The sequence below is a fragment of the Myotis myotis genome, unplaced genomic scaffold (assembly GCF_014108235.1).
Source record: "Myotis myotis isolate mMyoMyo1 unplaced genomic scaffold, mMyoMyo1.p scaffold_m19_p_2, whole genome shotgun sequence".
In the NCBI taxonomy this organism is placed as follows: domain Eukaryota; kingdom Metazoa; phylum Chordata; class Mammalia; order Chiroptera; family Vespertilionidae; genus Myotis; species Myotis myotis.
Genome location: NW_023416324.1, coordinates 1,498,510 through 1,521,760, shown reverse-complemented (window position 1 = coordinate 1,521,760; position 23,251 = coordinate 1,498,510). Strand labels below are relative to the sequence as shown.

At 63.0% G+C, this 23,251-nt stretch overlaps 1 protein-coding gene across 6 annotated transcripts in view; it reads right to left on the bottom strand.

Annotated features, from left to right (window-relative positions):
• KCNAB2 (potassium voltage-gated channel subfamily A regulatory beta subunit 2) overlaps positions 1 to 23,251 on the bottom strand; it is a 62,694-nt gene that overhangs the window by 19,951 nt on the left and 19,492 nt on the right. For 2 of the 6 annotated variants that reach the window (XM_036347839.1, XM_036347840.1), the window contains exons 2-3: positions 18,244 to 18,368; positions 17,358 to 17,399 (exon numbers count right to left, since the gene is read on the bottom strand). The exons of 1 other annotated variant lie outside the window; for it this stretch is intronic. In XM_036347839.1, the coding sequence (XP_036203732.1) occupies positions 17,358 to 17,399; positions 18,244 to 18,320 (119 nt within the window). In that variant the 5' untranslated portion in view covers positions 18,321 to 18,368. Of the gene's footprint in view, positions 1 to 5,959; positions 6,246 to 17,357; positions 17,400 to 18,243; positions 18,369 to 23,251 lie in introns of those variants that run through there. 3 more of the 6 variants (XM_036347841.1, XM_036347843.1, XM_036347844.1) reach the window with 3 other exon arrangements.

Sequence of the window (23,251 nt, the reverse complement as noted above, 5' to 3'; positions counted from 1 at the left end):
GCACAATTATAGCCAAAGGCTGTGGCTGTGAGCCTGACCTTATGGTCCGAACCTGTGGGCCCACGTGGCTGAGTGATATGGGCTGCAGGAGGTGCAGCCAGTGCTGCCAAAACAAAGCTTGATAGAGTTCAGGTGCAGGTAACTGAGTAAATTCGAAACCCGCGAGAACATTGTAAACATCTTGACCCGCCCTGACTTTGCCTCGTGGAATCTGCTATAAAATAAAGACTCGGCTCGCAGGCCGTGGCCTGTCTCTCCGTCCGAGAGCAGCGTCCCACCCGGCCCCAGCTTTATCCTCATCTGTCTTCTTTAATCCAGTGCAGCTCCCCCAGCTCCTGCTATTCTAAGAGCCGGCTCCCTGACTCCTCCCCCACCCCCCCCCTCCCCAGCCAACGCTGTTGGAGGCTCTGAAGCCAAGGGGGACCTTCAGAGAGAGGCCAGCTGCTGGCTGCCGCAGGGTAACGGGCCACTGTCGCTGCCCCACGTGCACATTGGGCTCAGCATGGGCTGGGACAGGCCATGCTGGTGACCAGGCAGGGCCGCCTCAGAGGGAAAATGGAACCGTTGACTCGTTTCCCGGCTGAAACGAGATGGACTCGGCCTGCGGTACCGGCCGCGGGTCCTCCCCGGAACGCCCTCCTTCCCCTTCGTTAGTGTCACGCCCGAGTCCTGGGCCACGCCCCTGAGCAACAGGAGTGGGGGCTCCACGGTGGGTGCCGGTTCCTGCTGGGCTGAGCCCCAGCCTCTGTGTGACCCCCTAGGTAGCCGGCTCCAGAATACGCCCCCCCCACTTACTGGGGACACAGGATGTGAGCTGCCCAGATGGTGAGTTGAGAAGCGCAGGGTGTTGACCCCACAGCTGGGCCCTGACCCTCTGGTGTTGACTCCACTTCCTGGTGGGATCCTGATGCCAGGAGCCTGGTCCTGGGACCAGCCCTGGTGCGACCCCCTCCAGGCGGCAGGAAGTCGGAGAAATGCCGGAGGCGCCGGCTGCGAGCCCCGGCCTCCTTCCCCGAGGGCTACCCCACTTCTAACTTCAGTGGGTGCTGTGTCCTCAGTTTCTCTCCAGGCCTGAGCCTGCCCTGCCCATCTCTGACAGGGTCCACCGACCCTCCGCAGCCTCGGTTTCCCTGGTTACAAGGCCTGGGCCCCACCCGCTTCGCAGGCAGTCAGTGGTGAGGTGTGGATCCCATAACTCGTAAGCAGTTTGCAAACAGTCTAAGGTGCCACCAAACGTAAGGCACCCCGAAATCGCCAGCTTTCTTGTCAGGTTCCCCACTAAACCGGCTCTGCTGCCGCGGCTGCTCCCACGGAGCTGGGACGTGCCCCGCGTGAGGACGCAGTGGCGCTGGCTTCCCTGTGGGGAGGCGGGCACGTCGGGAAGAGGCTCCGCAGCCGGCGCTCAAATCCTGGCCCCACCTTCATGGCCGAGCGGCCTGGGCCCGACGCCTCTGCCTGCGCATCTGCAGGCTGGGCTTGCCACGCGCCGGCACATGTGCCGGGCACAGCGCACAGGACACAGGCTGGGCTCACCACGCGCCTCCCACGGGGCGGCCAGGAGCCCCGAGCTGGCACATGTGCTGGACACAGTGCACAGGACACAGGCTGGGCTCGCCACGCGCCTCCCACGGGGCGGCCAGGAGCCCCGAGCTGGCACATGTGCCGGACACAGCGCACAGGACACAGGCTGGGCTCGCCACGCGCCTCCCACGGGGCGGCCAGGAGCCCCGAGCTGGCACATGTGCCGGACACAGTGCACAGGACACAGGCTGGGCTCGCCACGCGCCTCCCACGGGGCGGCCAGGAGCCCCGAGCTGGCACATGTGCCGGACACAGCGCACAGGACACAGGCTGGGCTCGCCACGCGCCTCCCACGGGGTGGCCAGGAGGAGGCCCCGAACTGGCACATGTGCCGGGCACAGCGCACAGGACGCTGACTCTGCACGTGCTGTTTCACGACAGACAGCACGGAGCGCGGACGGCGGCCTCCTTCCTCACACGGACAAATCAAATGGGCTTCTCATTGCAGGTGCTCAAAGGGGATGGAAGCCGCCCTTGTTTTCTCCTGTGAATCGTGATGTAACCCAAGGGCGCCTCAGCACCGCGCGTAAGTGCCAACCCCGAGCAACCTGCCCTGTGGCTGCTGCACAGAGGCTCGCCCTCCCCCCGGCACTCGGCCCAGCCAGGTGTGCTCCGAGCTGCGGTCACATTCCCTGCACGAGCTGGAAAGCACACGTGGCGAGAAGTTAGACCCTGGCTCGGAAGCTGTCTGGTAACAAAACAAAAAGAACCGAAGGCTCTGATCAGTGGTTCTTACCAGTTCTGGGGGCACAGATCCCTTGAGAAAGCCCTTCCCGGACACGGGCACGTACATGGGCACCTCAGAACCCCGTCTGCGATGCCCAGGTGTTCACAGAGCCGGGCACCTGGTCGAGGTAAGTCAGGTGCTGGAGGGGGACCCAGGCCGTGCTCCGTCTTCAGGGAAGGACCCAGAACACGGGCCGCGCCCACCTTTTTCTGTGGCTGCGACGGCGCGGCTTCTCGCCCACCGGATGGGCTGCGCTTCCTCCCGCGCCAGGGCAGCCTCCCGGGCGCATGGCTCTCCAGCTGCCCTCCGCCCCCCGCCCACAGGAATAATTTAGCAAAAGTAGGACGCCACGTGATGCCACGGTTACCCCGCTCACGGCGTTTCCCAGTTCAAATGACGGTATTAGCTCTGCCATCCGCTGCCAGGCCTCCGAGAAGAAACGAGAAGGGACAGGGCATCTCCGGGCTAAAAGCTGCTTAAATCCGCTGCCCCGTGGGGGTGGGGCTCTCCACAAACCACAACGTCGTCTGGGCCATGGCTGGTGACATGCTGCCACTCGGAACTTTCAAGACGCAAAGGCCATTTCCTACAGACTTTCCCCCCCTGGTAACTTGACCCAACAATAAAACACTTGGCTAAGCCCGGCCGGTGCAGCTCAGTGGTTGAGCATCGACCTGTGAACCAGGAGGTCAGGACTGGATTCCCGGGCAGGGCACGTGCTCTGGTTGCGGATTTGATTCCCAGCAGGGGGCGTGCAGGAGGCAGCCAATCGATGTTGATGTTTCTCTCATCGATGTTTTTATCTCCTCCCTTCCTCTCTTTTTAAAATCAATAAAAACATGTTTTAAATAGTTTGCTAAATCTCTAAGCCCAAATAACGCCCGTCTCCGTTAATATGGCTCATTCTCTCCTGTGGTCTGGGAAAACGCTGCTGAGGCTCTCGGATTTAACCTTCGCCAAGAAAGGCCAGCGCTGAGGTCACGTGGCCATCAGATGCCGGGAACCACTGAACGCTGCGCCCAGGTTCTGGGCAATGACAGACGCTTTAAAAATAGTCCAGGCCCTTCCCTTCGGCCACCTGGGCGGAGGACCAACGCGTGGTCCGTGGAAGCAGCATGGCTTTGATGAGCTGGTTTGATGGAGAAGGGACCAGGACGTTTTCCGGTCAGTGCGGGTGACTGCCTGTCAGCAGGTCTGCCTGCTCGCAGACTCCCGGCTCCCTAAGGTGGGCCTGGCAGGGGCAGGGCCCCAGCAGGTAACTCGGGGTGAGAGCGAAGGCCCGGGCAGACTCAGGACCTAGTGGCTGCTCCCCTGACGCCGGACTTGACTGTTGGTTTGCACTGAGCGCTGGGCCCTCTGGCAGGCCCCTGGCCCCCGTGCTGGCCACCCTTTCGTTCCCTCACAGAGACAGGGGTGGCTGGAGGCCTGGCCCTGATCACACCCCTGGCGAGGGCCAGCTTCCTGAGGATGGTCAGGGTGGGGGCAGAGTGGGATCCAGCATCCTGCAGCCCCCCGTCCCCTGGCTGTGGCCCTCGGACGGTCATTATGGAGCAACCCCAGGGGGCAGGTGGTCGTGAGGCAGGAACCCTGTGGGGCAGGTTCCCCGTGAGGCAGGAACCCCATGCTCAGCAAGGGCGCCCGTGGTTTGAGCTCTGACTTCCATTTTGGCGGCGATGAAACACCCCACAGAGGAGGAACCCACCTCCCCCTCCTGCACCCCAAGGGCAGCTCTCCCGCCGGCCACACGTAAGGACAGATGGGGTCCTGGGTTAGGAAGTAGTGGAGCTGGGATCTGAGCCCAGGTCCTCAGACTGCAACGGCCCAGCCCAACGAGCATCTCTCTCCCTTTACTGCCTCACCGTCCTGCCCCCACAGGTGTCACACATGCACACGTGCCCACGGATGCACACACAGGTGCACCCAGGTGCACACGTGCACACACAGGAGCCCAAAGGTGCACACAGAGATGCACACACAGGTGGGCACACAGGCGCACACACAGGAGCGCATACACAGAAGCACATGTGCACACACAGGTGCATATACAAGTGCACACAGTTGCACACACAGGAGCACACAGGTGCACACACAGGTGCACACAGTCATCTTGAGCACTCAGGCTCTGAGATCTGGTCCTCAGTGATTGAGGCTCTCAGGAGGGAAATTGTGTTGATGGCCACTCCTTCCACTTACACAGCGCTTTGTATTTTTAGAGCTGGCCCTTCGAGGATACCAGATGGACTCAAAGATCGCAGGGGTAACAGGCATCAAAGTGGAAGGTGTTTCCTGTTTACTCTTAGCTTTTGATCCCCACTTAGCAGGAGATCGGAGCCCCCAGAGCTTCCAGAATGGAGATTCCATCCCGGGTGGTCCTCCCTGAGCTCAGAGGGTGGAGCCAACGCCTGCTTCCTGGAGGCTCATCACAGAGCGTCAGGCCTCCCCCAGGACCAGGGGGGGAGGACACGGGCTCAAATGCCTCCCCCAGGACCCGGGGAGGAGGACACGGGCTCAGATGCGGAAGGACTCGGTGATTCCAGCACTCACCTCCAGGGGGCGCAGGTCCCGCTTGGGGGCCCTGGTTGTGGGGAGTGTTCATCTCTACACCTCGGTTGTCAGGACCGACCCCTCACTTTTGAGTTGCCACCAGCACCAGCCAGCAGCCCAGACACCCCGAAACGCAGCAGGAGCCTCTGGCCTTTCTGGGCTGCGGGAGCGTCTGATCAGAGAGGGCTGGCAGCACTTCCCCGCGGAACCGGAGCCAGCGACCTGCCAGCCTTCCCGGAACTGCAGGTGGGTTGTGTGGGTTCCCCTCTCCCAGAATGCTGCTCTCGACTAATAGGGGCTCCAGCAGAGAGGCGCACGGGGAGTTAGGAAGGCCAGGCCGGCAGCAGGGTGCCCACGACCCTCCCCCGGGGCCCTTTGCACAAAGCTGGGCCCCATTTCCCACCGGGGCGAGCCCACTGAGGGTCTGGGCAAGAGCCTGGGTGGAGCAGTGGGGTGCGATGCAAGGGGTGGCAGGAGGGTCCCTGCCCCCCAACTGTCTCCAGGAACAGGATACAGTGCGAGCCGCATCCCTGGGGGCCGGCGCCTGGGCAGAGGGACACGTGACAGCCGGTGTCCTCACCGTGGGGCTGAGCATCCATAGGAGACCCCAGCGGCGGCTCTGAGCCCGGAGCGACAGTCCTGCCGGGGGCCTGGCTCGGGCCGGGGAGGGAACATTAATTCCATCCCAGGGTCACCGGGTGGTCCCGGACCATCACACGAACGCTTGTCACCGTGGCCTGGCTGCAAAGACCTCGGACCACCCGTGGGCCCTGTGCCCAGGGGGAGGGCAGGGGCCTGTGGCCGGGGCCCGGGGTTCCCGGAAGAGGAAGCATCACAGAGTCTGACATTGAGGGCTTGGCTATGGCAACCCCCCACCCCAAACAGAAACAGACCGGCCGCCATGCACCCCCTCTCCCTGCGCCGTGAAGAAACGTGGGGCTGACCGAGCCTCCATGCTACTTCTCACCCGCCCGCCACGGCTACCAGAGCCCCTCCTGGCCTCTGAGCTCGCAAACCGGCCCAGTCCGACGGGATCTGCAGATTTACCGGCGCTCCCAGTGGGGTGGGGGAGGGCACCCCGCCCGCAAAGCCATCTCCGCCTCCTACCTGCACTTCATCCCCGGCTGCTTCCCGCCGGCGGAGTCACTGACGCTCGGGTGGCTCTGCACCGACAGCTGTCCCAGGCTCCGGGCCACCACGGCCACAGCGCGGAAGCGGCCGCGGGTCCCCAGGCTGGGGCTGCTGGCGGCCGGCCGGCCCAGCCGCTCCTCGGGGCCCCGGCCCTTGAGGCCATGCTCGGAGCACACGAAGGACACCTGCATGCTGAGGGGTGCTGGCCCTCAGCTCCGGGGCGCCTCCCCACTCCTTCCGGGCTCTGAAGTCATCTGCCCCTTCTCCGACGGCGACGAGACTTTATCCCCGAAGGCGGAGGAGCGGCGAGGCCTTCCTTCAGGAGCGAGGGTTTCCCAAGACAAGGACGGAGAGAACGGACGCCCGTGCACCTTCCGGCCAGGGGATCGGATTCCCAGCGGGGCTGGGGAGACCTCTCACCTCTTCCCCGGGTCCCTCCTCCGCCCTCACCCTCTGGCTCTGACTGCCCGGCCCCCCCTGTGTCCAGCGGGGCTGGGCTGCCAGTTACTCCTGACCAATGAGCGACATTGTAGCCTCTGACGGGAGGAGGGAGGGCCCCTCGTGGGCAGCGGGCGGAGGCCTGGGGCTCCGGGAGCAGCTGCCATGCAGGCTTCCCCGAGTCTCCGGGAAGGCACCTGGCACTCAGCTCCCGGGCTGCACACCGAGGGGCCGGACGCCCACCAGGTCCATCAGGTGACCGGCGGGGGGCTCAGGAGGCACCCGGCGATTCATTATTAACGAGGCGACTGCATAAGCCTCTGCTCTGGCCATCCCGGCGGAGGCAGCGGCTGCTCCAGGCTGACGGCCGCCCGGCCAGGACGGGGAGAGGCAGGCAGCGCAGCCAGTGGGCGGCCGAGCTCGTGCGGCTCCGGCGGCACCATCTGCTCATGGACCTTGCCCAGGCCAGTGGGGCCTCCCCCGGGCTTGGCGCAAGGAGAAGCCAGATCCCCAGACGTGAAGGAGAAAGCCGCTCTGCCTGGTGATGATGCCATGGGCTCAGGGACGGAGACCCGAGAAGTGCCAGCACTGCCATGGCCTCAGGTCTCAGCAGGTGCCAACACACACCCATGCCACCCTCCTTCCCACACTCACCCTCACGGGGTCCTGAAACCCAGAGAGCTGTCCCTGTTGGCGGGAAGGCTTTGCCCTCTGACCCCCTGCATGACGCTGCCCCTGCAGGGTGGGCCTTGCCAAAGCCGATGTCTGTGTGCTTTCTGCCCTTGGGAGGGGCTGAGAAGGCACCGACAGGAGGCGGGCGGGGGCCAGCCCAGGCTCCGCTGCTAACTCTCTGGGGCTTGACTTCCAATGACAAAGTGAGGGGCGTGGCCGAGGAGCCCTGTGTCCCTCCCAGCTCGGCCCCCAGACACCTCTGCCCCTGCCGGCTGCACCCTCAGCTCTGACAGGGCCCAGGGAAGACCCCACCAGGGGCGTCTGCACGACAGTGGCTGAGCTTGCTCCCAGCCCCGGCCCTGCCTTTTGACACAGGAGTGAAGACTAAGGCTGTGTTGGGTCCTGGGCTCTCTGCGTGTGAGCTGGGCGGCTCGGGGCGGCGACTTCCATCCCAGCCTCAGTGGTCTCGGGGCCAGCGCGGATCACAAAGGTGTGGTCAGATTGCGCCTGCAAAGCGCTCACACGGGGCCTGGCGCCCCCATGTGCCTCCAGCATAGAGGGGCTTTCTGGGAGTCAGTGTAGGCCCAGATGGGAGATTCTCCCATCACTCCCCACGGGTGAGTGTACCCCTTTATCCTCCCCCTGGACACGGGCCTGAGGTGGCAGCAGGAGCCGCTCCCTGAGGGTGGGACCCTGACCCACCCTGGGGGACAGAGGGGCTGGCAGGTCTCAGATGCCACCTACCGAGGCCAGGGAGGGGCGCCCCAGGACCCACCTGTCCACATGGCCCCGGGGGTGGGGGGGAGGTGGATGGCAGCCTGCGGTGCTGACTCTTCACCAGCTCAGCCCTCCACGGGCTGGACTCTGCACGCAGGACCACACGCCCTGTCTGCCGGGAGCCCACAGGCCTGGAGAGCTGCAGATGGCAAAGGCCCTGCCCCTGGCCCTGCCCCAGGCTCGGGGTGCTCCTCAGCTCTGGCAGGGCTGCTCAGCACCTGAGCAGCCACCAGGGAAGCTTGTCCCACATGCAGACCCCTGGGCGCCCCCCAGGCGTACTGAATCGGTGGTTCTGGGGCTGGGCCTGGGAAGCTGCATTTTCACCAAGAGCTTCGAGAGGTGCTGTTTTCCTGTGCTCTGGCCAGGTATCGGGTCCCACAGGCTGCCATCTGATGGAGTGCTGTTTCTTTAAACCACAAGCACGTGTTCAAACAAAGAGCTGGAGGCCCAAACCCCTCGGCCGCAGGAGAAAATGCTAACGCGCCGGGGCTGGCCTCGGGAGACCAGCCAGGTCACCCCGGGGCCCGAGTGAGGCGGGAGCAGAGGTCAAATACAGGACACCCGGTGGAATCCGAATGCCCACAAGCAACGACTCTCTTTTTAGGATAAGTGTGTCCCAAATATCTCGTGGGACGTACTCCCTGCACCCCCCCCCCCCAAATTGATTTGTTGCTTATTTGAAATTCAAGTGTAAATGGGCATCTTGCGCTTTAATTTGCTAAATCTGGCAACGGTACCCAGACTGGGCAGCGGGGGGGGGGAGGGGGGGTCCCCCTTCTTGCCGACTGGCTCTGGCGAGGGCTTATCCCTGGGAAGCACGGGAATAAAGCCGCACGGATGCAATTTAGAAATGAACATGGTCTGGCCCCTCGCTGAGGCGGGAGGACATAGTGGGCCGGCCCGAGTGCTGTCCCCGGTGCTGATTTCAAAGACCGGCCAGCTAACCAGGACGTCCTCCGGAGAGCCCTACACGCCTGTCACCTGGAGACCACAGGGACCGGGAAGCCCCAGCCTTTGCTACGAGAGTTACAGGTGTAGCTGCAGCCACCCACCCAGAGGCCGCCTGCGGGGGACCGCTGCCCACGAGGATGCAAGGGAGGGGCGCAGCCTTGCCCCCGGGATCCCCTGGGTTTCGGCGCCGGGATGGTTTGTCGTTGGAGAGGACGAGTAAGCCTTTCCACTGACCTGTGCTGTCACCCCCGGTGACTCTCTGCCCAGCGACGCTGCAGACGAATGGAAGAGCGAGCACGTCTACCCCTTTTTTCTAGAAACCCAGCGGTTCTCAACCTTCTGGCCCTTTAAATACCGTTCCTCATGTGTGACCCAACCATAACATTATTTTCGTTGCTACTTCATAACTGTCATGTTGCCACTGTGATGAATCGTCATGTAAATATCTGATATGCAGGATGGTCTTAGGCGGCCCCTGTGAAAGGGTCGTTGGACCGCCAAAGGGGTCGCGACCCACAGGTTGAGAACCGCTATAAAAACCACATCCTGTTTTCACCCACAATGTCCCAAACTTAGTGCTTGTCTCTGGAGGACAGGACTGCACAGTCCTCCACTTTCCTCTGCCATGTTTCCACGTGGTTGGAAGTTTTTAAAAAATCCTCACTGAGGATATTTTCTCCACTGAGCAAACTGGCCAGGGCATGGTTGGAATTTTTAAACACAAGATATTTACTGCAACGCACAATAGAGCCGTTACCCAGGTTGCCTGGGCGGCGGCCGTCGCTGCCCCCTGCCGCGTCCCGGTGCCTCCCGCCGCACCGGCCCTTACCGGTACTTCATGCCGGTGCGCCGGGCGGTGCAGCCGTCCAGCGAGAGGCCGTGCATGCGGAGGAAGCTCTCCATGTTCCGGGCCTGGGCGGCCGCCCGCACCTCCCGCAGCCGCTGCAGCTCCAGGGTGTCGGTCTGGCGCACGGGGTGCAGGGCCCAGTCCGAGTGACACCTGCTGCTCACGCTCCGCAGGCTCTCGCTGTACGTCATGGACAGCATGGTCCCGCCTGGGGGCCGCCACTGTCCGGACGGGAAAGGCCGAGCGGCGACGGGTCAGCGAGGGCCGCTGTCCCCACTGCCCTCGCCGGACGCTGGCGCCGGGGCAGGGCGGCGGCAGAGACACATCCTCCCACGAGAACGGCCACCAGGGTGTGGGGACGGGCCTGGCCCCGCGGTGAACACCCCTTGGGGTGCGTCTCTGTCCTCAGGGCTGCATGGCCGAGGACTCTGGCTCAGCACCAGCCCGCCCCCCCCCGCACTGTGAGCCAAGCCCAGGGAAGCTGCATTCCAGGCGGCGCACTCGCACTCGGGTGCTCCAAGGGAAATGGGGCACAGCATGCAGCTAGCAGAGCCCCAAAGCCAGACACGACGGCACAGCGCCCCCTGCAGGCCCTACCGGGGAAGGCCAGGGGAAGGGCTGTGCCTGGGCAGCAGCATCAGCGCACCTGTCGCAGCGGCAAACGCCTGTGTGACCAAGCCCAGCGCGCCTGCCCATCACGTGAGGGGGAAGGGAGAGCTGTCCACGCACACGCCCTGCACGCACCAGCAGCGCCCTCTGGGCTCCACGCTCTGTGGTCACTAGGATGTCACCATCCGCGAATTCTTGCAATAGAGAGACTGAGCGGGTGCGTTTGAGGGAGGGTGACGGGGGAGGTTTATTAGGGACATTTCAAAGCTTAAGTGTTAAAAACCCTAAATGATGATGACGCTCCCTCGGAAAGGAAAACAACATGAGTGTCCATCAGCAGGGAAGCGGGAGTGAGTCCCCACATCACATGGGAACTCAGGCCTTCGAGGGCCAGGTGTCCCGCATGACGGACATACAGTGACGCCTGAGAGCGCGGGCAACGGCAACGAGGACGTGTGCCGAGTGCGACCGCCAGGGAGATTCACGGACGCAGTGAGGGAGGCAGCCAAGGCCCCTCACGGCTCTGCTCCACCCCCCCAGCAGCATCTCTGACCGGGAACGAGGACACGGTCACAGGGGCAGGGGTGGTCTGCAATCGGAGTGCCCCCTGCACCTGCCCAGCCCTTTGCCCGGCCCGATGCCAGCCCAGTGGCCCCGCAGCGTCACCATCACCAACAAGAGATGGGTCGGCTGCAGAGCGGGACCCTGGAGCGCAGCCCTGGGAGTTGGAGGCGCCGGCACTGCCCACCTCGGTCGTCCCTGGGGAGGGGTGCGCCGGCTGCTGCTTGGTCTCCGAGGGCGGAGGTGCCATCGGAGCCAGCCGGGTCCTGGGGTGAGCCCACCCTTCCCGCTGGGATTTTCTCCGAGGCACATGCCGCCCTCCGACGTGCGAGGCTTCTCCGAGCAGCTTGCTTGCTGCATCTGCTGACCTGAAGGTCAGGAAGGCGGGACTCTCCTGCCTGGGTTCACCACTGCCTGCTCGGTGCCCCAGCAGGGACTGGGCGTTTCCCTGGCAGTGCCCACAGCACCGGGCAGAGCTGGGCGGCTCCCTGACGCAGACCCAGGCCGGGGGGAGGGGTGGGGCAGATCCATGGAGAGGGGGGCCTGCAGGGCCCATGGCCTCTGATACCTGCAGGGCTTGGACTGAGGTCACTGCGGGAGGCTAAGGCAGCGATGCCCCTGGAGCGAAAGGCCCACCTTCCAGGAGAATCACCCTGGGTAGGAGAGGGGCCTGGGGTTCCGGGTCGGGCTCGTCTCAGGAAAGGCAGCAGCACAAGCTCCCGCCCTTCCTCCCGGCCTCCAAGTGCACTCAGGACAGTGTCAGGCAGCTGCCTCAGAGGCGGCCGTGTGGCCCGCAACCAGCCCCGTGTGGGGTAAGAGCAAGCCAGTCCTGGCTTCCCTGGGGTCCGTGTCCCCAGTGGGCAGGCTGCAGCTGCCGGGGCACTTCCCCAAAACAGGCCCGGCCAGGCCGAGATCAATAGCCATTAGCTTTCAAGACATTTCCCACAAACAGCACCCCGAGCTGGTGTGGCTCCAGAAATCTCGCCAAGATCCCGAAGCTGGGCCGGCAGATGGCTACGTGCCCAGGTTCTGGACAGGGCAGCCCTGTCACCCGCTCCGTGCGATCCAGGCCGCACCTGACCGCTCCAGGCCTCAGTCTCCAAGTCTGTGAAGTGGGACCATCAGGGCCTCTTGCACAGGCTGCCCCGGGCTGCACAGGGCCTGCCCGGACAGCTGGGCAGGGGCTGGTGTTGCCGTGGGAACCCGCCTGGTACAGGGAGGTGGCCACCAGCAACCTGGGATATGACACCAGTTATAAGTGGTGTGGGGACAAAAATACACACAAAGGGTGGAGGGTGCGGGGCTGGCAGGCAGGGCAGGCCTCTCTAGAAGGCACACCTGAACACGGGCTTGAGTGATCCGAGGGCGCCGTGCAGGTACCAAACGTGACTAGGACCAAATGTGGATGCCAACTATCACCCGCCTGGCAGGGAGCACCCCTTCCTCGTGAGATGCGTGCAGGGCGGGTGTGGCCAGCAAGGGCCGGGGGTGCTGGGAGCGGTGAGTGCGGGTGAGCACGGCAGCCCCCGGGGAAAGGTGCAGGGGTGAGGAGCTGGCACCCAGGAGGGGGTCTGTGGCCAGAGGGCCAAGCACAGTGGAGAACGTGGGGGGAGCTGAGAAACGCCTCTGTTTTGAAGGCCCTGGAGGGAGGTGTGGCCCATGAAGGCTCTTTGGGCCCCGGTGCCGCTGGTTTGGGTGGACAGGGTGGCTCCTGCCCTCCTCACGTAGGGCTTCCGAGCAGGGTTGGGTCCTTGGGTAAAGGGGGTCCCAGGAAGAATCATTGGGGCTCCGGCCAGCCCTCTCGCTTCCCAGAACTCAAAAGCACTGACTTCCTCCCCCCTCCCCTCCTATACCCCATCCCAGGGAAAATCAGTCCCCCCTCAATAGCCATTGCTAATAGCCGTTACCCTACAGGCTCTTCCTTGTGGAGGGCCAGGGCCCTGAGAAACTTGTCAGGGAGCCTGGGACATGGGAAGAGGGAGAGGACGACATTGGCCTCGCTAAGCCGGCGGGATCATGCGGCCTCGGCCTCCACGGGCCGTCCCACGGGGTTTCTGAACTCTGGTCTGTTTACCGAAAGCCACCAAAGCAGGGGGTTTGGAAAGAGCCTGAAGGTCTCTTTGAACGTGACATTCCTCTCCCCATCGGAGGAACCAGCCACAGTTCCTGAAAGCGGGGTGCGAGGGAGCGGCGTCAGGGAGCGGGCTCTGTAATGCGCGGCGGTGTCAGCGAGGCGTGGGAGCAGAAACAAAACCCCTTTTGCTCTCGAACCCGTCAGCAAGCCAAGGCACAGCCAGGCAGCGGCCTGCTCAGGCGCGGGCCCCAACAGCCACCAGCCATCCTCTGCCCTTCCCGGGAAACGGAAAATGCTGACCCTCCCCGGTGAGCCCACGGTGAGAGCCGACACCCGGCCTCCCTGGAGGGCAGGTCTGGGAGCAAGCAGGCGCCAGCACTGAGCCCCCAACTCCCCCCAGCTCCCCCCCACGGTCACCCAAGGCTGGCTTTGGGGAGGTTTTAGGCTTTGGAAAAACATAGTGGGTCTAATTTCCAAAAAGCCCAATGCACCCTGAACACCACCCTCCGTTATTCTGTCCCCGGACGCTCGTCTGTCCGCAGGCAGCACCCCGAAGCAGGCGCTGCCCTGACCCCGAGGGAAGGGCCGCTCACCTGCTCTGGCGCCTGCTGGTTGGAAAAGACACCCCGCTGATGAGCAGCCGCTCTCAGGGTCTGCGCGCAGCTGCTCGTTAGGGAGTGTCGCTGCGGAGCGCCTGAGGCAGCTGGTGAACAGGCGCGGCCCCCAGGGGTCGGCTGGGAGGCAGCAAGTCCATTAGTCCTATTAGGGCGTCTTGTCTCGGGAAACAGGCTGAATTATTCAGGAGGCCTCAGCCCCTGAACGCCCGCCCGGGAAGTGCAGCTCGTGATGCTGCCGGCCAGGCCGACTCGGTGCTGGGGCTGGCGGGGGTACCAGCTGGGGGTCCTGCCATTGCCTCGGGCCACCCCTGCCTCCACTGCCCCCCATAGAACCCCGGTGGGGAGGACCCAGGTGTACAGCCCCATCCCATCACAGCCCTAGCTGTGTCTGCAGTAGGGGAGCCGGGGTCCCCGTGGCATGTGACCACCACCCATATGCAAGGGGCTGAGGTCTGGGGAGACCTCCCCCCAGCACACGGGGACGGACGCCCCTCCCCCCTTCCACTGGGATGTGCCCAGATTGGTACCCAGTGCCCATAAATGGCTGGAAGGTTCGGGAAGCCTGCTATTGGACACCACCTGGCCACACCCGCAGGTAGGGGCATGGGGACCCTTCCCCACAGCACGCGTCCTGCCCTGGGGTTTGGTCAATGCTTCGAGGCTGAGCTCTGGGGGGAAGCTCTGCGGAGCCCCTGTTCCAGGGTCATGACCCCAGGATGCCAAAAAGTCTCAGCATGACATCACTTTGCAGCGAACAGGACGGCCAGTGCATGTGGGATTCTGGACAGAGGCCGGGCTGCTCACCCGTGACAAACCTGCAGACAGCATGGCGGCCACCAGCCTCCAGGTGGGGGGTGGGGGGGCGGTGGGGGGCGGTGGGAGGGAATCAGCCCCAGGCCCGAGGAGAAAGCACGTGGAATGTGCCTGCGTGGCCCTAGAGGACAGGGGCGTGACTGGCGGTGTTATCCTCTGGAACGGCCTGTTACGGAAGTGAGATGGTTTTCTCAAAGGCCCGAGTCCACTACATCCCTCACGTGTCCCATGGGCAAAAGGTGGCCCTGGGCCTCACTGATTGGCGATCATCGGCCTGACATGCTTCGAACAAGGATTGTCTCCTTTCCCCGGGCCACGGCTGCTCTGTCCTGGTTGACAAGCCCATGGACCAGCTCCAGACACCCGGTTCCTGTGCTCCGCCCCCTCCCTCCCTCTTCCCGCGGCTCCTGCGGTTCAGCCTTCTCCCTCTCTCCTGGTCGCCCACATCCAGCCAGGTCCCTGCCTTGCTCCAACACCGCCCATGGCTCCCCAGGGCCCCATGATGCAGCCCAAGCTCCTCCCTCCTCAGGCCCCTGTCCACCTCTACAGTCCTGTCACATGTCCCAGGCCTGATGGCCCGTCTGTGAAGCCACCATTTCCTGTTCTCTGTGCACCTCTCTGAGTTGTGGCTCAGGCTGTCGCCTCAACTGGAACGTTCTTCCTGGTTCTGTGCTGAATCCTGTCTAGACCTCAAGGTCCAGCTCAGAGCCCAGTGCTGCCTTCTCCGAGGAGCCTCCCTGACTCTTGGCGGGCTGTGGCCCCGTCCTCCTTGGGTCCCCGGCAGCGCCCGAGCCTTCTTCCAGATGCGGTCCACCTTGGACACTTGGGGCATTTGGGCCCTGGGCAGGTGGCGTTTCTGTTGCCGACCCTCTGTCCCTCTCTGTGTCACTGGTTCCTCCCACGGGGGTGATGGTGGGGAGTATCTTTCCTGCCCTCTGACATCGGGCTGGGTCATGGGACTCACTTTGGCTTAAAGAATGAGCAGAAGTGACAGTGCGTGGGTTCTAACCTTGGCCTTCAGATGCAGTGGTTCTCAACCTGTGGGTCGCGACCCCTTTGGGGGGTCGAATGACCCTTTCACAGGGGTCGCCTAAGACCATCGGAAAACACATATATAATTACATTTTGTTTTTGTGATGAATCACTATGCTTTCATTATGTTCAATTTGTAACCATGAAATTGGGGGTCACCACAACATGAGGAACTGTATTAAAGGGTCGCAGCACTAGGAAGTTGAGAACCACTGCCTTACAGGTTTCTGCTTTCCCCCTGATGCTTCTGCCACGAGAAGAACGGGCCTGGGACAGGCCCTGGCTAGCAAGGACGGGAGGATGAGCACTTGGACCCAACCTACAGCTCAGTGCCGAGTCCAGCCTGGATGGACCGGCTCTATTCAACCCACAACACACAAGCAGAAATGAACGGCTCTCGTACAACAATGAGTTTGGGGGCTGTTTGTTATGCAGCATTCTGTTAACAGCTGACGGATACAGGGATGAGGGCAGGGCATGCCTTGAACACCTTTGCCCTGTTCCCGGAGAGGCTCCACTGCATGCACAGCTGACTGACTTAAAGCCACCGGGAGCCACGTCAGTGCCCGGGTGACGAGGACGCCCACGGGGCCTTTCCCGCCTGCCTGTCTCGTGCTCCTTTCCTCCCGGGAGTGAGGAGGCTGGGTGTCGGAGGGTGCAGTGCCCACGCATGTTGGGATTCACTGGTCAGGTCCTGCTGGGATGGGTCCCCCCCCCCCCCCCTTCGCTCTGACAGGCTGGGCCGTTGCATACAGACACCACAATGCACATTTCACCCAAGCGCATGTGCAAGCCCAGGTTCACACCCAACTGGTCCAGGCAAAATCATGCCTAGCAAAACTGGGTGCAACCAAGGCAGGCGCATCTCTTTAGCGCGCTCTGTAAGGGGGGGCTCATGGGAGGCCCTGAAGCAGCGGCAAAATTAGCCCAAGGACCCAGGCCAGGGTCACAGTCAGGGGTGCCAGGGCTTTAGGAGGGAAAGAGCCATGCGGGGGCCCAGTGCGGCCCTGCACCCACTGCCCGAGATGTCTGGTGCGTCGCAGGAACCCCACGTCCCGTCACAGGTGGATGTGCTTGACGCTGGGGAGCTGGTTCTGGACCCAGCCGCTTCCCAGGCCCGAATGCCAGACACCAGGCCCTGCCCCCGAGAGCCGCAGGGAGTCCCCACACCGTCCCAGGGCGGCGGGGTGCCCCGCGGACCCCCATCCTGACATTTTCCCGAAAGGAGAAAAGTGGCAGAGTCAGTACCTAGAGTTACAGGCTTTCGGGAAGCACCGCTGTCCTGGGGCGCCGCCCTCCTGGGGCACCGCCCTCCTGGGGCGCCTCCCTGCTGTGCGGGTTAGGCAGCGGCTGCCCAGGAGGCGGCGAGACAGCCTGAGCCGGCCCTGCTGACCGACCTGCCTGTGCCCTCGGCATCACATCCCTGGGGACAGAGCCTCTCGCCCTGAGACACGGGGCGCTGATTCACCGACAAGGGACAAGGAAACGCATCAGAACGTCGCCAGCGAGTCCGCCTCCCCCATCCAGGCCACTCGGACCCAGAGCCAGAGCCGCACACCTGAGCGGGAGCTGGCCTGTGATCACCGGAGGCTGCCATCAGCTCACATCCAAGGATAGCGGACGGACGGGCTGGCCACAGCGTCTTTTACTCTGGGAACCCCGAAACCGTGACCCATGACGGCAAGGAAAGCGCCTCCTCCGCGCCCGAGGGAGGCTTTAGGGGGCGCCCGCGAGCTGAGCAGGTGTCACCAGCCCCTTTGCCAAAATCAAAGCCGATTCCAGATCAGCCCGCGACCCCGACCTCACGGTCTAGGCCAGGACAGGAGAGAGGGCGCAGGGACAGGCCGGACCTCGTCGGGGAATTCTATCTCCGAGAAACCACCAGCGCACCCTGCGCACCGACCGACCGACCCACCGGAGCGCTCGGCCCTCCCACCCGCACCCCTGCCCTGGGCGCCGGCTTAGGGAAGCGGCGCGCGTTACCTGTAAAACTGGAGCTGTCTTTTGGGGCTCCCATACCGAGTACTGCGGGCAGCAATGGGGGAGAGAAGGAGGGAGAGAAGAGAGAGTCCACAATCGGCATTAACCACAGGGAGCTGCCAGCCCGGAGCCGTCGCGACGCGCGCAGCCCCGGCCCCACCCCGCGCCGCTGGCTCCGCGCTGTCGGGAGGGTGCGCGCCGGGCCCAAGCGCTCGGCGGCAGCGCCACCCAGTGGCGCGTAGGGTCAGAGGCCCGTTCTGTTGGGACCCGGGTCCTGGGCCTGCCTCACTCACACACAGAGAAGAGGAAACAAGAGTGGAGGTACCCCCCCCCATCCCCCCCACTACCGGGGAAGGTCTGTCTCGGTGGAAAGACCTCCAACCGAGACCGGCAGTCACCCCACGTGCTGGCCAGTCTGCATGCGGCCGTGGGCTCTCAGGGTCTTGTTGGAGGGACAGTCCTTTCCCCTGTGGCTTCCCGGGACACTGGCTGGGGCTCAGGCCGATAACCATCTAGGCAGGTCCCAGCGCTCCAGGACTGAGGGGCCCCAGGACCCCACCTGGGCCCCGGTATCCTGCAGTGATGCCTCCTGGGTTCCGAGCTCGGCCCAATGCCTCCTGCCCCCTCCATGTGGTCAGCCTGGGATTTACCCAGAGAGACCCGAGCTGTGCTTGGAAGAGGCCGCCCCCCACCCCACCCTCCCGGCATTTGAGCCTCGCCCAGGGCATGGGGGAGCTGGAGGGACCACGCCTGCCCCTGCACCTCACAGCCCATGGGCCTCACTCGGTCCTTCCCCGGGTCAAGAGGAAGACAGTGGCCTCGGGGGCTCCTCCTGAAGGCAGGACTGACGGGGATGGGGGTGGGGCGGGGGGGGGGGGGCAGGAGTCACCTGTAGATCATGCCGGGGGAGCCCGTCTGCCGCAGGGAGAGCCGAGCTGGGGAGCCTGTGGTGGATTCTGGGTACATGGAGCCGGCCTCACTGGTCCCGCCTGGGGCTCTTCACGCGGGAAGGCTCTGGGGGGAAGCAGAGGGGGAGCAGGTTCAGAAAGGCCAGCTGGGTTTGGCCTGGAGGCTCTGCGAGGGTGAAGGTCATCGCCCGTCCTTCATCAGACAGACAGACAGACAGACCCGCGGGGGCTCGGACAAGGCTGATGACCGGGCCCAAGGACGGGAAGGATTTCTGCCCCATCTCCCCACTTCGCCCACAAGCGCTCCTGGGGGGTCCTTCGCCCGCCCTGGCGGCTTTGCTGAGGCCCTGGGAGCACATTTCTGTTGCCCAAACTGCAGAAACAGTGGCACCCGGGGCCTCTGTGGGCTCAGAACTCCGTCTTCCCCATCCCAGGGCCATCCTTGCTGCCTCCCCTCCCCTGACTCCGACTCCTGCCCACTGCAGGCCACCGGTGGGGCTGCTCAGTGTGAGGGAAGCAGCTTGTGCCCGGCCAGTGTGGCTCTGTGGTTGAGCATCAACTTATGAACCAGGAGATCAGGGTTCGATTCCCAGTCAGTGCACATGCCCAGGTTGCAGGCTCGATCCCCAGTGCGGGGCGTGCAGGAGGCAGCTGATCTATGATTCTCTCATCATTGATGTTTCTCTCTCCCCTCCCTCTCCCTTCCTCTCTGAAGTCAATGAAAAAAAAAAATTTTTTTTAAAAAAATATATTTCTTTATTGATTTCAGAGAGGAAGGGAGAAGGAGACAGAAACATCAATGATGAGAGAGAATCATTGATTCTCGGCCTGGGCGAAAATATATTTTTTTAAAAAGGAAGCAGTTTGTCCAATGCCTCCCCCAGCCCCTGTGCTCATGCCCTGTGTAATTCCCCTCCCCCGGGTGAGCGCTGGACCTAGTGACTTGCTTCTAACAACAGAAGGTGGCACGAGTGATGGGACGTCACTTCTGTGATGAGGCACGTAGATGGTGCCTTCTGTCTTGCTAGTGGCATCTCTTTTCTGACTTGCTGGCTCTGATGAATAAGTTGCCATGTTGGAGAGGCCCACATGGCGAGGAACTGAGGGTGACCTCTGGCCAGCCGCCCACAAGACGGAATCCTTCAAACCACCGTGCGAGTTTGGGGGGCCCCCCTCCCCAGTCGAGCCTGTGAATATGAGCCCAGCCCCACCAACACCTTGATGCAGTTTGGGAGGCGCTGAAGCGGGGGACCCAGGGAGACCGCGCCCCACCTCCTGGCCCACAGACACCGAGAGTAAAGACTGTGGTAACATCTGGGGCAGCAACAGATCATGCTGCGCTCCCGATGGTGCCCAGCCCTGCCCTTCCACCGTCATCCCAGCCCAGCAAGGACTCATTACCGTCCCCCACCCCCCCGCCAGGAGCATCCAGGACCCCTCGCCTCTCGCAGGGATCCCCACCAGCTCTCCCTGGTCCCGGCCACCACCTTCTCTCTTGTCCCCACAACAGCTTTCGAAGGGGCTCCTGGCTCCCACCTTCCCCCCATGGTCTACTTCACAGGAGCCGGAAGAGCCTCCTAGACATCAATCAGAGGATGCCATTACTTAGCCCAAAACCTTCCAGTGGCTCCTCACTTTATTTAGAACGAAAGCCCAAATCTCAGCACCAGCCTGGGACCCCCATCTGCCCCTCCTCCGCCCCCCCCCCCCGTTGTTCCCCGAGCTCACCTCACCCCCGCACACTGGCTCCTGAGGCCCCACAAACCCGCAGACACTCCAGCCTCAGGGCTTTGGCACCTGGTCATCCTCCACCTGAGCCCTCTGACCCGCAGATCCCTCTGAAGGCCCCCGCCCCCCAACCTCTGCCTGTTTTACAAAGGCCGCCTTCTCATGGAGTCTTTCCTGAACACCTTACCTTGAACAGCAAACCCGTTTCCCCCACACCCCCAGTCCCTTCCCAGCATCATCCCCCACCCAGCACATCTCGCACGGCACCCACCATCTCATTTATGACCTGTCTCCCTCCCACGAAGTTGCCAGCTTTATCTTGTGTCCACAGCTGTGCCTGGCACAAGTAGACACTCAAATATTTGTTGAATGAATGAACTACTGAATGACTAAATGACTCTACAGCTCAGCCTGCTGAAGGCTCCCCCAGGGAAAGCCCAGGGGGGTGGCTGGATGGACGGTGTGTTAACCTTGAACGCCCTCGGTGGTGGAGGATGGGGGTGCTGCCCTTGGTGGTGGAGGACCTGGGTTGCTGTCCATTCGATGAACAAGGGCAGTGTTCTCTGGAGGGTGCAGTGCTCACCCTGTCGGGGGTGGGGGGCGGTGGTGCTCAGGCAGCTACAGGTGCAGGGACAACCAGCACCACCTGTGGCAACTAGGAGGGCATCCTGGGGAGGCCAGCTCTCCCACTCCTCCCCCTACCCAGCCTGGACTTCCTGAGCCAGGGGCCAGCTGCGGCCCAGAGCCCACCTCCTGGCCTTGCAGCTGCCACCATCCAATCAGGAGCAACTGTATTCTCCCAGCAGCCAATCCTGGAGGAGCAGATGTCCTAGAGGGATACTGCCAAAGGCAGGCACCTTGGAGGGAGGCAGGCAGAGAGGAGGGGGGACCCCCTTCCCCACCTCCCAGTGGCGGGGGGAGGGGAAGCTATAAGCCATTTGAGAGCACGCCAGGCCCAGGAGGGACAGCTGGCTCGGGGTCCAAAGTCTGGTCCCTGTCTCCTGCCCCAGGCCCTGGCCTGTGTGGACCTTGAGCAAACACCCGACTTGTACAGGGAGACACTGAAGCAGGGGCGCTCACCAGGCCGCCCACCCTCCCTCGCGGGCAAAGAGAAGCCAGACGTGAAACACCGAGCCCAAGAGGAGAGCCGCCGGGTAAACCTCAGGGTGAGCTGACGGCGACGACAGGGGCCTAGAGGTCAGGAGGCTCCGTCCTTCTGACCATTCGCAAAATGTTCACACATCAAAAAAGTTGTAAAAAAATCACAACAGCAACAAACCCCTATATTCTTCATCCTATTCACCATTGTGCCTCATTTGCTTGTATTTCGTCCCTCTCTCCTTCCCCTCCCTCCCTCCCTCCCACCCTCCCTCCCTCCCTTCCTCCCTCCCTCCCTCCTGTCCTCTCTCTCCCAGAGACACTTGCACAAGATGGAAAGAATTTAGCGCGTCCAGGAGACAGAAGAAAAGGAACACGCAGCTTAAACCAAGAAACTGCAAAGAAAGGTCAGCCCCGAGCCTGCGAGTCCAGGATGGACACAAAATGACAGGAGACACTTTCTGAGGGGCCTGGCTGGGACGCCTGGGTCACCCAGATGCTCTTGGTGGCCGAGCTGCCATCGGATTGGCTCAGGATGGAGGAGGGAGGTACAGGAGGTTGATTGGCCACCATGTGCCTCACTTCTCCTGGTAGCCATGCCCTTTGCTGTGTGACTTTGCTAGCTGCCCCCCAACACACACATACACACACTCACACACATACACACACTCTCACTCACACACATTCATACACATACTTCATACTCACTCATACACATACACTCACACATGCTCTCATTCACACACACACACACACACTCACACCACACTCACACCCAATCACACACTGCTCACCCTCACACACACACTTCTTACACACACACGCTCACACACTCACACACACGCTCACACACACTCACTCACACTCACACACGCTCACACTCACACTGCACCAGCTCCAGCCTCAGCCATTGGATACTCGCCCTGGAGCCTCTGCCATCACCACGACAAACCCATTGGTCCAAAGACTGCACGTGCATCCAGTCTAGACTGGGATGCAGAGCCACGCGACCCGTGGACCATGAGAAAGGGATGCTCGCTGTGGCCGCCCCGCCACTCTCCTGCAGGTGGGCGGAGCTTCAGCCTGAGCACTCCCGGGAGCGCATCCGCATCCGGGGCTTAACACCCAGGGTCATCAGCTCCGGAGAGTGGCAGGAGCTACTTCCAACGACTGGAAAGCAGGCCACGGTCTCTGCACCGTAGATCCTGGGCACGAGAGACCGGGGTGGCCGGGCCTCCCTGAGCCGGACCTGATGGGAAAGGGAGCTAGCACACCGAGTGCCCGAGCTCACCCCAGCTCCATCGTCTGGGTGACGCGAGGAGACCCGTTCAGCTGTCGGGAGGGTGTGAGGCCGGGTCGGGGCTCAGATCGGTCCGGGTCCCGGGTGCGCATTCTGACGGACGTTGTTGGGGTGGCCTCGGGCAATCCTCCCCGGCTTCCCAGGCGTCAGTTTATTCCTCCGAGAAGTGATAACGGGGTTTGAGGATCGCACGTGCTGCTGGTGCATGGGCGTGTGGGGCGTAAGGAGGGCCAGGGTGCCGGGTCCGGCCTGTGCCCGGCCGCGGTGCAGGGAAGGTGAGGGCCACGGCCTGTGCGTGCTTCTTGCCCAGTCGCTGCTCACGGCTCCCTCCTGGGTACTGGCGCCATGAAGCCGCTCACGCACAGACGTGTCCCTGCTCCCGGGCAGCTGTCGTCCCTCCAGGAAACCACTGTCCAGGTCTTCAGACTTGCGACGCCACCTGCATTTCCTTCGCTGCCTCTGCTCTCTGCTGGCGGAAGGCTACCTGTCTTTTCCAGAAGAAGGCTAGTCCCTTGGATGTGACCGGCACACACAGGGAGGACTCGATGTCATGCAGGAAGTCTGGGCTTCTTAGGGCCTCTGTGGCCGCACCCAAAGGCAGGATCCTCACAGGTTCCAGAAGGCTTGTCCCTCGATAGCTGAGGTCGGAAGAGTGATAACATAGGAGTTGTCTGTTGCACGGGACGAGGGTTAGCAGCTTAAAACAAGCCTTTCTCACCGGTTTTGGAGGGTCAGGAATCGGGATGGACGGGGCTGGCGGTTCTGGCTTGGGGTCTATCCCGAGTTTGAGTCAGGCTGCTGGCGGCTGGGGCTGCAGTCTGATCCGAAGGCTGGCCTGGGGCCTGGGGCCTGGGGCCTGGGGC